Source organism: Bombus terrestris, chromosome 2 (assembly GCF_910591885.1).
Source record: "Bombus terrestris chromosome 2, iyBomTerr1.2, whole genome shotgun sequence".
NCBI lineage: Eukaryota > Metazoa > Arthropoda > Insecta > Hymenoptera > Apidae > Bombus > Bombus terrestris.
Window position 1 is genome coordinate 6701997 of NC_063270.1, and position 16633 is coordinate 6718629.

General features: G+C 30.6%; 2 protein-coding genes and 1 long non-coding RNA gene across 7 annotated transcripts; 1 reads left to right on the forward strand and 2 right to left on the reverse strand.

Annotated features, from left to right (window-relative positions):
- Positions 1-141: 141 nt before the first annotated feature.
- Positions 142-8675, reverse strand: LOC100644837 (E3 ubiquitin-protein ligase UBR2). The gene is made up of 3 exons (XM_003393697.4): positions 8421-8675; positions 7899-8118; positions 142-6853 (listed from the first exon to the last, which is right to left on the reverse strand). The coding sequence occupies exon 3, from the start codon at positions 6818-6820 to the stop codon at positions 1508-1510; it is 5313 nt and encodes a 1770-aa protein (XP_003393745.2). The 5' UTR covers positions 6821-6853; positions 7899-8118; positions 8421-8675; the 3' UTR covers positions 142-1507.
- A 426-nt stretch (positions 8676-9101) lies between these two features.
- LOC100645070 lies at positions 9102-10144 on the forward strand. Its single transcript, XR_002308471.2, has 2 exons — positions 9102-9250; positions 9800-10144. It is a non-coding gene; the product is annotated as a 40S ribosomal protein S27 (long non-coding RNA).
- A 175-nt stretch (positions 10145-10319) lies between these two features.
- Positions 10320-16506, reverse strand: LOC100644954 (AP-1 complex subunit beta-1). Of its 5 annotated transcripts, none has more exons than XM_048412975.1 (14): positions 16347-16506; positions 15807-15970; positions 15601-15658; positions 15486-15496; positions 15020-15190; positions 13729-13755; positions 13383-13628; positions 13043-13303; positions 12533-12955; positions 11778-12462; positions 11445-11703; positions 10967-11318; positions 10699-10890; positions 10320-10620 (listed from the first exon to the last, which is right to left on the reverse strand). In XM_048412975.1, the coding sequence occupies exons 2-14, from the start codon at positions 15912-15914 to the stop codon at positions 10546-10548; spliced, it is 2868 nt and encodes a 955-aa protein (XP_048268932.1). In that variant the 5' UTR covers positions 15915-15970; positions 16347-16506; the 3' UTR covers positions 10320-10545. The 5 variants fall into 5 exon arrangements, with proteins under 5 accessions (XP_048268932.1, XP_048268935.1, XP_048268938.1 ...); XM_048412978.1 differs by having other exon boundaries at positions 16325-16476; XM_048412981.1 differs by lacking the exon at positions 13729-13755.
- Between the last annotated feature and the right edge of the window lie 127 nt (positions 16507-16633).

The following is a 16633-nucleotide window of genomic DNA, read 5'->3' on the forward strand; positions in this document are numbered from 1 at the left end:
TTCCAATCACTACAAACGTTTTAATAATATTCTACACTGAATCGATAACACTGGAAACGATAATAAAATGGTAAGAGAACTCCGCAGCCCTGGAAGCGTGACACAAAGGTATATTGGGTGATAGATCTATACTATACTTAGTCAATGTCAATACGTATATGTATTATCAGATATTATACATAATTGACAAAACAGAACATTTCTTCTCGCTAATTAAATTGAAAATGTTTGTAATGTAACATAAAATAATCTATTATAAATATATAAATAATTCGTTAAAACAAAATTTTTTAATATTCGTACATGTAAAATATCTTTTTGCTATTATTAACGTTTACTGCATACTTTTAATTAGATAAAACAAGTACATATTGCATTCCAAAAAAAAAAAAAAAAAATGATAAATGATAACGAATCTGTTATTAATAATAAAATCGTTATTAAAATGTCTTAGATGTCATTACAAATACTAATGCTATTTGTTAAAACTTATTGTATATAAGCAAAATTGAAAATAATTATAATTGCAGTTTCTGGCGGTGTTATTAATTAAGGATTCTAAATTTACTAAACTGATCAGAATATAAGTAATATTTATATATATCGTATGTAAATATATTATAAACCTATACATAAATAAATTTATATTAAGTAACTGTACAATATACAAGTTAACTCATTGCAATATTAGATGCAAAAGAAACTAATTTAATTAATATAAAAAAGTTAATCTTATGCAAGATGTAGATGTCATCAAGTTATATATTTTATCATATCAAATAAACTAAAAGACTAGCAATGAGAAAACAAATATTATGTCACAGTATTTATTTGAATTTACGGAAATACTTTTACTTTTATGATTTTTCAACATTTATCTATGTGTGTGTGTGTATGTGTTGCATTATTAATTAAGAAATTCTAAAATTGAAATAAATATTTAATTACTGCAATAACTTTCAAATTTATATATACTTGATTCTTTTAAGCATTTAACAATTTATAACATAAAATGATTTCAATGTATTTTATGAAATTTATGTGAAATGACACAAAAAGTGATGTTTATCATTAGTAGTATTTTAAAATAGCTAATACAGAAACTTTTTTCATTTATACAACTTCGATTGTTCATATGATCCTAGAATTTTGTAAACAATGTGACAATTATTCAAATAATGTTACAAACTAATTTCTAGAAGCAACAATATTCATACATTTGTCAATAATTATAAAGAAATTTATATTTAATTTACACAATAATAGAAAATTCCGTAAACTCTGAAATAATCTAAAAGGACATTGCAACGAGAATAACATCCAATCATTTTAAATATACAAAGCCATCCACACTGTATCATCAAAATAAATAATTTCATCAATTTCTTTCGATGATCAAACAGATAATTAACAATCATAGTATTTATTGCTATGATTGTTTCTGCTAAATATAGATTTAGTATCTATAACTAAATGTCCAGGCTAGAGCATAAAAATCCTAGAACGGTTATAGATGCTGCCACCGGGTTGACATAGGACTACTTGAAGATTCAATAGCCCTTGATATGGATTCATATAGCCCATGCCCTAACCACATTTGATTCAGTTGCCTGTATTTATCATGACATAGTCGAAGTGGATTCCCTCTTCGTAAACCTTGATCTGTTTCTCCATATTCGTCCAAGTAAGGCGGACAAGCAAAGGATCCTCGATTCGAGATTCTTAGGAAAAGAATTTCACACTCTCGTATTCGTAAGAATAATCCTACTCCAGCTCCACATTTACTTGCGTGATATGTGCACGCACCGACCAGTGCATCGTTCAATTCAAATTGACAACAATAACTTTGAGAACATAACATTTCGCCACATACTAGGCACAGCGTCGGTGTTTTAGAATCTTCACGGACGCTATTTGGGCACGTAAACGACGATATCATGTTTATCAACTCACTATAATCTTCTGGAAGCTCCACTAATCTGTTAACTTTCAAAGGTTCTTTTATTAGTGTGACTGTACTAGCACCAGATAGATGCATTTGAACAGTGGGATGGCTTTTCCAAATATTTATTAATTTTATAATTATATCTAAATTTGGCTTTACTAATTCATCACATGTTGTTGGTAATCCCAAATATGCACAGATATTTTCATATGTAGCTCCATCTATTTTAGTTAGTTCTTCTGGTGCTGGAACATCACATATGTAATGAAAATAGAGAGCACAACATCTAAGAAAAGGTAAAGAAGCATTTGTGACTCGTCTCCATATATTAGCAACAACCTGAGTGCCAACATTAATGTTTAAAACTTGAGCCAATGTTAAGATTGATTCGGAGAATGTATTTTCAGTTGTTTCTGGGTTATCTACATCCATCTCTTCATTAAAATCTGATGTTAATAATATTTTTACTATTAAGGATATAAATATAAGCTGCAAGGCATAAAATTCAAATATTCCACCAGTAATGATTGATGGTACAGCCTTAAAGCTTGTACAAAAAAGACTAGGAAATGAATTAATTAAAGGAATAAGCACTCCAAATGGATCCCAATCAAAAATACTTGGGCCTTCGGGTGAAGCTTTTAACAATAGAGTTAAAAGAGAAATTGCATTATTTTGGATAATATCCCTATCTGTCCATGTCACTTTTGTACTAGTACGTAATTGACATTTAGATCCCAATACAGCAGAAATTCTTGCAAGTCCTTCTAGACTGTCTCTTTGTCTAGATGACAAAGCACCTAATAAAGGTTTATTCATTTCACGAAGAAGAAATTCTATAGCATGAATACTGTATGCTGTTGATTTCCATGCTAATAATGGTACTCTTTCATCATCTTCATCTGGTTCGGTGCCAAATTCTTTTGTGTATATTGCTTGTGCAAAAAGTTGAATTGTAGATATTAAATTTTCTGAAATGGATGGACCAGTTTGATTATAATTTAACTCAAACATATTTTCTACATTTCCAAGTTGATTACGAATAGCTTGTATATGACATGGAACTGGCATTATGCAATACCGACATGTCGGATCGTGTTCGTCTTGAATACATTTTGGTTTATGTAAATTTTCACTTAATCCACATCTAACTTGCATCGTAATACTTAAAGCCTCCAACCATGTACGAAAATCAAGTTCAGGTTGATTTTGAGGAGTTGGTTGTAATGTTCTTAAAGATGGTAAAAGAGGTAAGATAGTGTTACTGAGACATTCGCAAAGTGGGCAAAGATATTCATGTTTCTCCACATCAAAACTTGCCGGTTGTCGCAAACGGAATGGTCTTCTATTCTCTTTTGCAAGAACATTGTTAAAATATTCTTGCCAACAATTAACATGCATTACATGACCACAAGTACCAATGTGTGGTGATGCACCAAGCTTTGCAGAAAGATATAATGGATCAGGTTCATTAGTATTAGCCCTGTGTTGACAGAGAACTGTAGATTGTTGAATAAATGCAGCTAACACCATTGCTTGGCCAGCTGCTGTTACGATTTGATCTTCCTGACATAAAATACAAGTTTTATAAGTCTCTTCACCGGATATTCTGGATGTTTGTCCAATACCAACAGCAACAGGTATTTTTTGAGGGCATTTTTTTGAATTCATACTAGAGTCTTGGTCATTAGATTTATTCACATCTAAAGCTGCCTCTTCAAATAATTCAGCATTCTTTTTCATAAAATGTTTCTGCATAGCAGCCATTTGTGCCATTATTCTTGCTCGTTTTTCTGCTGCCATTTTTGTTCTCCATTCTTTATCAGTTTCAACATTTTCTGTACGTGATGCAGTAGGTGTTGTACTAACATCCATTGGAGTATTACCAGCAACTTCTCTGTATTTTGTTAAAATCCATGTTAATAAATCTTTATGAGCTTCTATACGTGGAGTATTAGATAAAACTTCTAACAATTTATAGATTTTCCACTTTGCAGCCCTTGTTGTAAAAGCAAAAAAAGGATAATAACCAGATTCTTGTTCTTGAAGAGCATACCCAATAAGATGTAAAATTTTATGTACTTGTGATTCTGAAAATCTGCGAGGTTTACAATTAAGTGCTCTTTCTAATACAATTTGCATAATATGTAACATAACATCACATTGTAATAAATTAGTTACTAAACTAAATACTTCTGTTAATTTAGGAAGTTTAGGAGGTGGACAACATTGTAATTCTCCTAAAGTTTTTCTCCGTTTTCGTTGTGTTTCTTCAGAGTTACTTACTTCCTCTTTTGTATAATGATAAAAGAATACATTATATTCCGAATATAAGTGAGGTTTTAGTTCATATACACCTTTCCCTCCTGATACTTGTGAAGGTTTTTTAAAATCTGCAATATCTTGTATTACCTTTTCCATTTCAGTTTCCAAATATGTATCATCTGATAATGTTTTACTAAGCTCTGAATGAGAAAGAGCTTTAATACATAATTGTTGAATGATTTCTTTTTTCAAAATATCATCAGCAGTAACTTGTCCAACTCCAAGTACATATCTTTCTCCTATTATTGTTATAAGTAATCCTAGAAATTCTTCAACTAAAGTTTGCCTGATATTTTCATCTTCAAGATACTTGACAGCATTTACATCAAAGTCTGAACTTGCCCATTGTAAAAGATTAAATTTATTTAAAACATGGATCAAAAATTCATTACTTTCTATTAAAGATGCTCCGGCTTGAAGCAAGATAATATCTCTGTCTAACATTTCTGAACGGCATTTAACATTGTGATAAAAATATAACTGATTCAACAACGAATATCCATTCCTCTTCCACATACCACTATGTACTTGTGCAATCATTACTTGGGTTGCTAATACCGGTTCTATGATCTGTTCTAATGTTGGCTTTGTATGATTGATAAACTCTGCACACTGAAAATGTAAGTCATGCATTTCAAGATATGGAAAAAGACCTGCTAAAAATCTGGAAAGTGGAAGATGTATAGATACTGGTTCAGATGATACGTCATATTGGAGACATGTTGCACTATGATCTGCCAATTCTCTCACTTGAGGTGGACCAATCTCATGTCCTGGCTGTTCATATAGCTTTCTTAAAACTAACCGAAAAGCTTTTATTAGAACAATTTGATCTGAACCACACCATTGTAATGCAAGACTAATAACTGGAGATAGTCTAATATGTAAATTAAATGCAGATTCCCACTCAGGTTCATATTCCATATGCTGACCAACTTGTCTCACTACAGAATCCATGCATTGCATACTGCTAAGTAATGTGAGCAAAAGTGAAAGCCCTTGTAAAAAGCTTTTTCTTAATTCATCAGTCCAAACATCTGGTTTGGAGCTTAGTAAATATCGTAAATCTTGGAGCATATATAGAGCTCTTTTAAATGAAGTATTAGGAGTATCTCTTTCAAATTCCAACTTTCCTGCTGCATTACATCTTCGTGAACTTTCCGAAATAAACGTGTTTAATAAGATAAACAGTACATCATGATGTGCAATAAGATGGTGCGCTAATGTTGGAACTGTAAATAATTGTACAGAGAATGAGACAATAGAAAATGAATGATCATGATCATCTCTTATGTAATCTTTCATAATAGAACCGTAATTATATGTAAAAACAATTGCTAGAGCTCTTTTGCTTTCATATTCCATAAGCATTCCAGACATTAGTAATCTGTGCCATGCTGTTCTTGCAGATTTCCATAACTGTGAATCTTTCATAAGTATACCTTCTACAATGGAAATAACTGGTAATTTTGTATTGAGCGCAACATTACTGAAAAGCACCCTAAAACTTTCACAGGGATTTATAAATTGTTGTAGCCAATGTAAAAGTAACATAGCAAATATTTGATGAGCAATTACATGAGCATGAACTACAAGTACTTTTAATGCTCGATTGCTATGTCGTGATGTGAATTTTTCAATATCATTCTGTAATTCTTTACACTCATGGAATTCTGCACACTTCACAACAGCTCTGCCATCTCTATCAACACTTGTTACAAACTCTAATGCATCTCTTTGTGAGCAATGCATAACACGTATAAGAGTATTAATTACTTGATCAAATGTATGAGTCTCATCATTGAAAAGAACTGTACAATAATCTCCTATACAATAATCATCATCTGCTGTATTATTAGAACACAAATCAGGAGGTAATCCAATTGTATGTTCCAAAGATAACATTGTATGGCAATATCTTAATATTGCCTCAAAAGTTATTACTGCTCTTTCTGCTATATCTCCAGGTAATTTATTTCCACGAGATTCTTTAGCTTGTATTCCAGCTAGATGTGTGTTACAAAATGGTTCTTTTTTCCAAGCTTCTATATCTCCACAATCGCAAAATCCTCCACCACTAGAAGTACCCATTCTATACTTATGATTACGATGAGCTGATTGCTTAAAACAATCTGCGCACAAGACACATGTTGAATCCACACCACACTCTCTACAACTATATGTAGCCTCACCCATTTTGAACACTTTACCGCATATCACATTATCCATTTGACTTAGTTCTTTTAGTACAATATTTGGATCTCCATTACAAATAAACTCTTTTAAAGTATTAAAAAGTACTTTTTTTGCTGCTTCTTCATCAAAAACCCAATCTAAACAATTGGTATTTCGTTGTGGACTATATATCCGTGGAACCCAGACTCTCCAATGCTCATTAAAATGGGTACATGACAGTATTCCTTTATTCATTTTTTCCATCCATACATTTACGCATGAATGACTAAAATTTTGGAAAGTAGGCAAAGATGGTGGTGGCTCCATATCTTCAGTATTTTGATATAGATGTTCTTGTAAATTTTCACTACTCATTATTGTAACTTAAATTTATTAAAACAATGTGTACTGAAATGATAAATATTGTCGATTAAAGTTTCATGCATATTCTTTAATATTAAAAGTTTTAATATTAAATTTAATATACTTTCGCATTTAATATAATTTTATAATTAAATATTTATATTATATTGTAATTTATATATATATATATATATATATGTCGGAGATGTAGGGACATCGGGCCTTTCTTTAGGAAGATCCCCAATACTTGGCCTCGAGGTGACATAACTGGTCGCCAAACGTAGCCACGGTCACGGGATGAACGAAATGCCTTACAGAGGATGTATCGATGTTGAGGGACATGCTGTATAAACAATCAAGTCTCGATCAGGAGCAATGTTGGTTTACGCTGGACTGCTTAGTTATGGAGTTTGGGAATTTGTTGATATTCCCGATCAATATGTAATTGACAAATGTGACTGTATCTGTCTTTTATTTTGCAATCACCTTGGAGAGTTTACTGTTATCGTCTTGGCAGTCAGTCTGAAAGTAACCCTGCGTCTGAGTTAACGAGTCTGCGTGCTACCAAATATATTCTAACGTACAAAGAGTTTTCCCGTTGACCGTGGATTCATTACTGAACCCAAGAATATTGTCCGTTATACTTATTGTTTGTTAAACTAGTTAACCGTTAAACTAATTATTCACTAAACCTTGTAAAGAAATATTTATTTGTTTAAATACAATCTTTGTTGAACATCACGATGGCAAATTCTAACAAAGAATTATTGCACGCCCGAAATCCTAACGAAAACCCGACATCAGAAGTAGGATCAGTGCCGAATATAACAGTGCTAGAGCTTACGACCATCGTGCGCGAGTTAAATCAGTTGCTAGTGCTAAAATCGAGCGTGGAACCTAACAATTTTTCGTTACCACGTTTTAACCTCTGAAGTTGTGTGCTCTGACCCTGCTGCATGGTACGCAGCTGTTGATTAGATCATAAAGGGAAATCCTAACGAAAACCCGACATATATATATATATATGTAAAACATAATGAGTTTTCAAATTTTATTTTAAAAACATAAATTTGATAAAAGTTATACTAACCACAGAATCAACACAGTTCTTGATATAATATATCAACATAAAGTAGATGCATTGTACATTGTTCTTTACATTCTTATTTGATCCAACATGTCAACATTGAATAGATCAAAATCATTCACAGAATTTTATTACTTGGTGTATCTTAGTCCATATAAATTATGTGATTTGATACAATTTCACTACTTCACATAATGTTCTCATTTCTATTCAATCATTATCTCTGAAAGTGATAGGTTACCAACGATTTATAGTCCATGAAATTTCCATACGGTATAACCGTATTCTTCAATTACAAAATTTCACTTAATCTTAATTGCCTATTCATCAAATCAAATGTCTAAATAATTCGAGAAATCGAAAACTTTTCAGTTTCGTAATAGACAAAAATTAAACACTATGTTACGAAATTTTATATACTACGCAGAGCGAACAACATTTCAATTTAAAAGACTATTTTATAGGTGTAGTTAAGCTTTTCGTTAAATCAAACTATTTTTAACTTTCTTTGAAGACGATACTTACTATTATGATGACCAGGCCAAGGTTAATAAAAGATATTGAAAAGTTCTTTGTTACACAAAATCTGTATGTGATTCTTCAACCACGTGCGTAACAGTGCTTGATAGCAGTCGCTTTATGATAATCGTTCGCGTTAAAGACGTGGATATTCGATGATATCCTTCAACCAAGTTTTAACATTTCAAAACGAAATGATAAGCAATACTTTTACACAGTTAAATTGAACAATGCACAAGATGGCCTATGAAGTTTAGAGACTGAAATCATATATATGTTAGATATGCTTTCGTTTTAATATTTGTTCTTGACTGCAGCGCTAAAAAAATTTACTAGAAATATATCAAATATTTGATAATAGTTAACGATTTGGTCAGTATCTCCGATTTTTTTCAAACTTTAATGTGTCGAAAGGGTTATTTAAATGAACAAAATATGACAAAAAAAGTGTTGCAAACAATATTAATAAGTATTTTTAATTTTACTCTATTTTAGAACTAAACTTATACCTAACTTTAATCTAGCAAAAACCCCAGAAAATTTCGTCATTTTTATTTTGCGTAACACTCGAATGTCACTAGTCGGCAGCCAATAATTGCAATCAAATCTTGTTTATATTTACTATCTTATCTCGTTGGACAGACTATATTACCTTTTAGTTTCTTTTACAACTGAGTAATATAAATTTAATTAGTTGGCAACAGCAAATCATTAATAGGGAATTTGCTCGTGTAAAATCAGTCTGTCCGTGTTCTTTTCAGTTCATAACGTTGTTGCAGAAACACGTGGTGAAGAGTGTGATTATTGAATTTAAAGCGAAGTACGAAAGTAATTACGTAAGTAAGGGTGTCAGACTAAATATTAAGTTATATTCTATATGGGTATAACAGAAGGAATCATTTACTTTTACTTTATTTTATTATATTAGTATGTACACTTATGTGGCATCAATTCGCATACTGATAATATTCATTGTAATTATTTAAATATACATGGAGTAACGAATATAGTATAATTTAATATTAATTGCTTAAATTTTTCACTCGCTGTCTATAGATTAAATTAAAGATTGTTAAAATTAAATTGAAATTATATGTCAAATAAACGTTGCTAAATTGTACTAGAATGTGTATATTATATCATATAACTTGTCATATAACATGTAAGTACCAACAAGTAAAGTTTCATAAAGTACATGATATTTATATTTTTAAGTTAAATCTAGTTTTTATTTAAAAATTGAGGACATATAAATTTCAAACCAAAATATAATTATTTATTGTATTGCACCATATCGTGAAAGTACTATAGAACATTTTATTTGATAATATGAATCTAAAAAGTAATCTAAAATTAAATTTTATAATAACTTAATTCTTTTGCAGAATGCCTCTTGCTAAAGATTTTCTTCATCCAAGTCCAGCTGAAGAAAAAAGAAAGCACAAGTTAAAAAGACTTGTACAAAAACCAAATAGCTATTTTATGGATGTGAAATGCCCTGGATGTTATGCCATCAAAACCATCTTTTCACATGCACAGAGGTCGGTAGAATGTGATGGATGTCGTACAATATTATGCACATCTACAGGTGGCAAAGCACGATTGACAGAAGGTTGCTCATTTAGGAGAAAGGTCCAATGTTAATGTAACCACGATTAAGGCAACATAATGATATACACAGACATTTCTCTTTATATTCAATAAATAAACAGAATTATTGTAAAAATTAACAAAATTAATTTTATTTATTATATCCCAGCTTTGTTTGTAATAAGAACTATAAAACAATCTTATTCTTTAATAATTTTGAAGCTGAAGCATATGGTTTAAAAGAAAAAGAGTGAGCTTAGTTATATATAAAATACATTTTGCCCATCCCCTTCTTTATATAGAAAATGCGATAAATATAGGTAATTAACACAATTTTTTTTTTATTTTGAGCTACATCCATTTATGATAAGTTTAACAGTATATTAAATTTGTTATTTATGATAAAATACGAACAAATATTTTCAACTTCCAGCTGGATAAGTTATATGCAATAATACATAAAAATGATTTATATAAACAAATTATTGGATTAAGGCGTGAAATATGATATAACTTAATGTCAAATGGTTTAATTTACTATTTAAGAATGCAGGATTGCATTATATGCTTGAAATATGCCTGGTGCCACTTCTACCGAACGAGACTTCAAAGATAACTGTAATTGAAATAAGCTGATTATTAAACATTTTAAAAGATAAAAACTACAAAAATTTAGATCTAGGTTTTAACTTACAGTAACATCAGGATTTCCTGGTTGAATTTTCAGTTCATTTAATACCCAAACAGTATTTGTTAATTTAAGAGATTGATATAACATATCTTGTCCTTCAACATTTCTTTTAGCAATTGTAAATACATTATTCTGTTGCATTTTTTGTACAACTTGATCTGCCGTCAGCATTACTCCTTTTAATGTGTATTGTACCTGAAATATTTAAATGTTTCCATTTATTTAAAAAGTGTTGGAGAATTTAATGACAACATAGATAAGAAAACTATACCTCATTCTGTGCTGGTATATCTTTCCATGTACTAAGAAATACTCTTTTATCTAATTGTCCATCTTCTGCAAAATATACATTCATGGGAACAATACAAGCAAAATAAAACACATCAATATTATTTTTTATTGCGACTTGAAGATTATTCAAGGGATCCATTCGTTGCACTGCACCAGCAGTAGATAATATTACACTAGTATCTATACTAGCACCAGGATTTAAAGGACTTGGTACTTGCAATGATGCAGCTGGTATTAAACCAAAACTGTTTTTGTTTAATTGTATTGCAAAACAACCCATAGGTTGCATTGCTTTATTTGTAAATGTCATATCCATACTAATTTGTCCATTTCTATTGTAGAATAAATAAAAATAAATTTTTATTATAACATATTAGTTAATTAAAGTCTTACTCCCGTTATAAATAAATAAATATATATATAATAAATAAATAAATATTTATGTCTTATGTACTTACTTCCTTGAGAATGTTCCCCATATGTCAAATCCTTTGCCTTTTTCAGCAGGTAACCAATTAACTTTAGGTGCTGTATAAGAAGTAGGACCTTGATTAAAACCAAATATGTCACCAAGAAGCCCAGTAGTAGTTTGAGACACGACAGGTGCACTACTTCCAGCATCAGTCCCACCCAAAATTCCATCTAACCCACTTCCTAATAAGTCTAAACCCAAGCCTGATTGAGGAGCTGGTGTTGGAGTGACCATAGTTGAACCACCTACAACACAATTTAATGTAACACGATTTATAAGATCAATGGAAATACTAGTAAACAATAAAAGTTTTGTGTACCAATATCCATGCTAAGAAGATCGCCTATTAAAGAATCTTGAGCAGGAATAACTTGAGCATGAGGCTGTGCACTATGTTGAGTTGAATCTTCACTTGAATTACTTCTAGCAGGCAATGATCTCCTAGTACCTGCTGCTCTACCTTCAACGAAAGCAGTAGGTGGTTTATGATATACAGAAGCTAAACTTGAAATATGGCATATTAATTCATCTAGTAGTGTTGGTTCTAACAAGTCAGTTTCTTCTGAAATAAGAGGTTTCTCAGCAAGTACAACTTCTTTGGCAGCTGCTGGATCTGTACTAAGTAATCGCCAATAAATAAATCCTCGATCTCGTAAATCAGGATTATCAGAATCTTGAGTCGCTAAACTAAGAACTTGTTGAACTAGTTCTTGAGTATCCGTAGGTCTTTTAAGGAACAATTTAACAATTGCTGTGAGTAGTTGCAATTGAACTTGTGTATTTTCATCATGGAATCCTTCTAAGAAACTTTCAAGTAATTCATCTGCATTATCAATACGTTCTGCATATTCTCCAATAATCCATATCATAGATGCGCGCGCCTCAGGTTCATCAAGTGTATCCAAATTTTCACACAGAGTTGAAATAATACTTTCGTACTTGTTTGGATATTTCCGGAAAATGTCTTTTATAACAACAATTGCTTCTTGAACAACATAATTTACCTAATACAACAAAAATATGTATAAGAACATCCAAACTAATAATTATTGTTTTAAGTATATTTTGAAATACCTTTGTTTGTATGAGATCTAAAAGAGTTGAAACACATCGTTCAGCGGATGGTTCAACTTTAATGGCACAACGACCAATAGCTCTCACAGCTTTTCGTACGAAATCTACATCAACTTCTGTAGCATATTCTTTCAGTTCGGATAAAACCTGAGCTATATTAGCTTGGGAAGCTAAACGAATCATAATGTCTAACTTTTCAAGTTTAACATAAATAGGATCGTTATATTTAACAAAGAAAACTTTCATTTCATGTTTTAAAATATCTGGACGTTTTTGTACAATAAGGTTTATATTTCGCAATGCTACATATTGCACCTCGGGTTCAGAGCTAAGTAAAGTTACCAGGGGTGGAGCTAATTTTTTTGTTAATGTGCCAACAAAATCAGATTCTGATTGTAACATTTCTATTAATTTCATTAGTACCTATATAAGAAAAGAACCTATTTTTAAAGAATGAAATAATCATTTCTGATGTTAACTATAAATATTAATTTTTCACTAGATATACACCTTAACAGCAGATAGAACAACTGCTGCATTAGCATGAGCTAAACGAGGAGTAATACGTTCACAAATGCTTTGTGCTTCACGATCATCTTTTGGTGAATAATTTGCAAGGGAGTCTAAAATAAAAACTTGACCCCATTCTGTACATTCATTGAGTGCTGTTAATAATTTATTAATAGTCTGTGCATTCATTTCAACTAGAGGTTGTCCACTAGGACTTGCTTCGTTAATTTCAGATAAAGCAGCTACTGCATTTGCAACAACCTAATATAAAAATTGAATGGGATAATAAATAATGATTTTTATGTTGATACTAAGTAAGAAATAAATTTAAGTTATTTACCATGGGATTACTATCAGACAGAAGATCTTTTAATTGATCTAGAAATCCTTGATCTTCAACTAATGCTGCGTTAATATCGTAAAGCTTGGCCACACAAACAGCTGCAGTTTTACGAACATATGGATCCTCATCCTTCAGGCATTTTCGCAGTGGTTCACAGAGATACTCAGTAATCTTGTCCACGCGTATACAACCCATTGTGCGAACTGCTAATGCTCGGATCAGCGGATTTGGGTCCTCGCAATCCTGCGCAAAAATCGGGCAAGCCAGGGATTCAAGTCTAGTCACAGCAGTGGCTATCTATCTCAACCCATGAATTTTAACGAAGTAGAAAGTGGTATGGTACCTTTGTCATCGGAGATGTCGCTAGCTCCTTTTGCGTGTCAGAACGAAAAAGGTCAAATTGGTCACCGTCACCATTTTGATTAATTGTTAAATATTATACTTATCAACCATTTAATGTAATATGATGCAGAACTGATCATTTTTTAAAGAGCACGAGATATTCATCTTAAGATTTTTCTGTTTATAGTTCTTTACTTTTTATAGCGATTTATAAATTAAGACTAAATTATAAATTTCACATTAAGAGAGTTCAGTGTCATGCACATAAGAATATGTTACATGATATTTATTCAAACATTTAAAAATGTATACATCAAATGTTCATAGTAATTGCATTATGAAATATTAATTTTAACACTGATTACATTTATCAATGAAGATTAAAATTTTGTATAAAGAACAAAACACTTTGCGTGCAGATAGTGTAAATATATGCACTGCATACAAGCAGCAATTTATAATGCAGTCATACATATAAAATGGACATTTAAGGAACTGGTTTATTCATGCTGTTTACACAGTAAACATTATATCTAAAAAATAAATTTTTGATTCTACCATTGAGATTATTTTACATCTAATCTTCTTGTAAGGCCAATTAAGTCCTAAATATAATTATATATAGCTGTGTTATTATACAACTTTTCTATAAGCTGTTTAAATATAAATAACATTTTTATGGCTTGTAGAAAAAATTTCATGCTCAATTTTGAAAATCAGCATAAAATATATTAGTGCATTAATATCAAAAAAACTAACACATATAATATGAGCTCCTTCAGTGAATTTTTTAATAATTTTGCTAAATATTACAACTGTTATAATTCCATTCCTATTTTCAATGCTTAACTGAAGAAAAATACTGGAATTTGGTGGTAACAACTCACAAACCAATAAAAAGATTATTAATATATTCTTATGTAATTTAAGATATTTAAGATGAGTGTCATATTTCATTCAGCCAAATTCCAGTCTCGTGCCCTTTGAAAAATAAGCAATTCATTAAGAAAAAGAAATAATACATTCCGTCCCATAACGCAGACAGCTCTGTGCAAACTGATGTAATTTGCAAAGCACGGTCTGTACATGATGTGAGGCAGGCTGCAAAATTAATGTCAAATTTACTCGAAAAATTTTTAGAACTTAAAAGAACTACTACACAAAGTTTTTCCAGCTTGCCTCTTTGCAGACAGAGACTCTCAACATCATCCAAGTGTCATTAAAATATATAGAGGGTAAAAGTGCATTAATAAAACATAGTAAGTATTTATTAAGTTTTTAAGCTACATTACCTTAACAAATGTGTTGACAGCCATAATGGCCATATCTGGTTGACTTTTGGCATAATTCATCAGGTACAAATACACCAGCTTTTTGAGTTCTAAGTTATCTGTCTGCATACAGTTGACCACGTCAGGGAAAAGTGCTGATACATCTTTACCCACTGTCATGGATGCAATTACCTAAACATAATTAATATTATATTTGAATAAGTAACATAAGTAATAAAAAAATATTCTTAATAAAATTGAAAATAACTACTGATTGTGATTAATTGTTAAAATAATATTGCTATTAATTATGAAAAGATACCACTATAATTTATGCTTAGTTTAATAAAAATGAATATTTCAAACAATTCATTGTAGATTTGTGTCTTTGTAGAAAAAGATGCCTAAAATGTAATGTCTAATGTAATGCATATACTATAGTATTATTAAAATTTCTCAAATTTGAGAAATTATTGTATGCTTTTACTTCATCCTTTTCTTTGTGCAGCATGAAACAGATTTACCAAAAAAATTGTATGTTTATAATTTATAAATGTCTAAAGCAAAATATTTTGATATTAACAATGATTTTTATGACTTACCTTTTATAAAAATATATTGCCTTTTAAAAGTACACCAATGCTGCATAAAACTACTCAACTATTCATGAAATATAAATGTTTAATTGAAAGAATATCAAATTGTCACATGTTCTGTTATTGCTTGTAACTTATTTCCATTTTATACAAAATTATGAATATATGAAAATTATGAATAATTAGGGCATTTTAACAATAAATTAACTCACCTTTTTCACAGCTTCTTTCTTTTTTTCCTTTTTGTCATTGTTCAACTCTGATTTAAGTTCAAATATCTCCCCCTTCTTAGTAGTGGTGAAATATTTTGAATCTGTCATTTTAGATTTTTGGAAGAGCTTTTCACGATAATATTGTTGATAATTAAATTAACACTCTGAAAACAAATAGCGATGTACTGCAAATGCAATAATATCGTGTGAAAATTAAATAAGGATTCGATATAGCAGACTATAGCTTGGATCAATGTTCAAGATATATGTATATATAGTAGCATTCTACTAATACTAACTACAATATGAGATATTTAGAATTTTGTCACCTTCAATAAAAAATCAAAGTATTCTTTATATTTTTATAAAAAATATATAAACTACCATATAATAACGATCCATAATTAAAAATCTTGTAACACCCTTATTTTCTATATACTTTCGTTTTACGAGGTTTATGAAATTCTAATCATTAACATTTATGACAATTGGTACGATTACTAAGAAATGTTACTAACAGAATATTTCCTTTTAAAATACCTTAACTATTTTAAGCAATCGAAAATATATGAAAAATTATCCACTGACAGAACATTGACAATTCTACGAGTAAAACGCCCTCCAATCATGGAGTAAAAACTCTCACGATCACGGTCATATACGTAATACGTAGACACAGATCCGATGATTTGTCAGATATTTTGTGGTGGGAGACACGGTCGTATATGTACGCGGCGTGGTTCCATCCTATAGTCTTAAACCATAGACTACCTTGTATGTAAGTAACGACTTTACTTTTTCTGTATGTAACGAGAACTAATAGATTA

Bases quoted from the DNA above. Each gene is read 5' to 3' on its own strand.
- LOC100644954 (XM_048412975.1), bottom strand. From the start codon at position 15,914: ATGACAGATTCAAAATATTTCACCACTACTAAGAAGGGGGAGATATTT. The intron at 12,956-13,042 runs GTGTATATCTAG...TTTCTTATATAG, and splicing joins TTGTTCTATCTGCTGTTAAG to GTACTAATGAAATTAATAGA. The intron at 11,704-11,777 runs GTACACAAAACT...ATTGTGTTGTAG, and splicing joins TCTTCTTAGCATGGATATTG to GTGGTTCAACTATGGTCACT.
- LOC100644837 (XM_003393697.4), bottom strand. From the start codon at position 6,820: ATGAGTAGTGAAAATTTACAAGAACATCTATATCAAAATACTGAAGAT.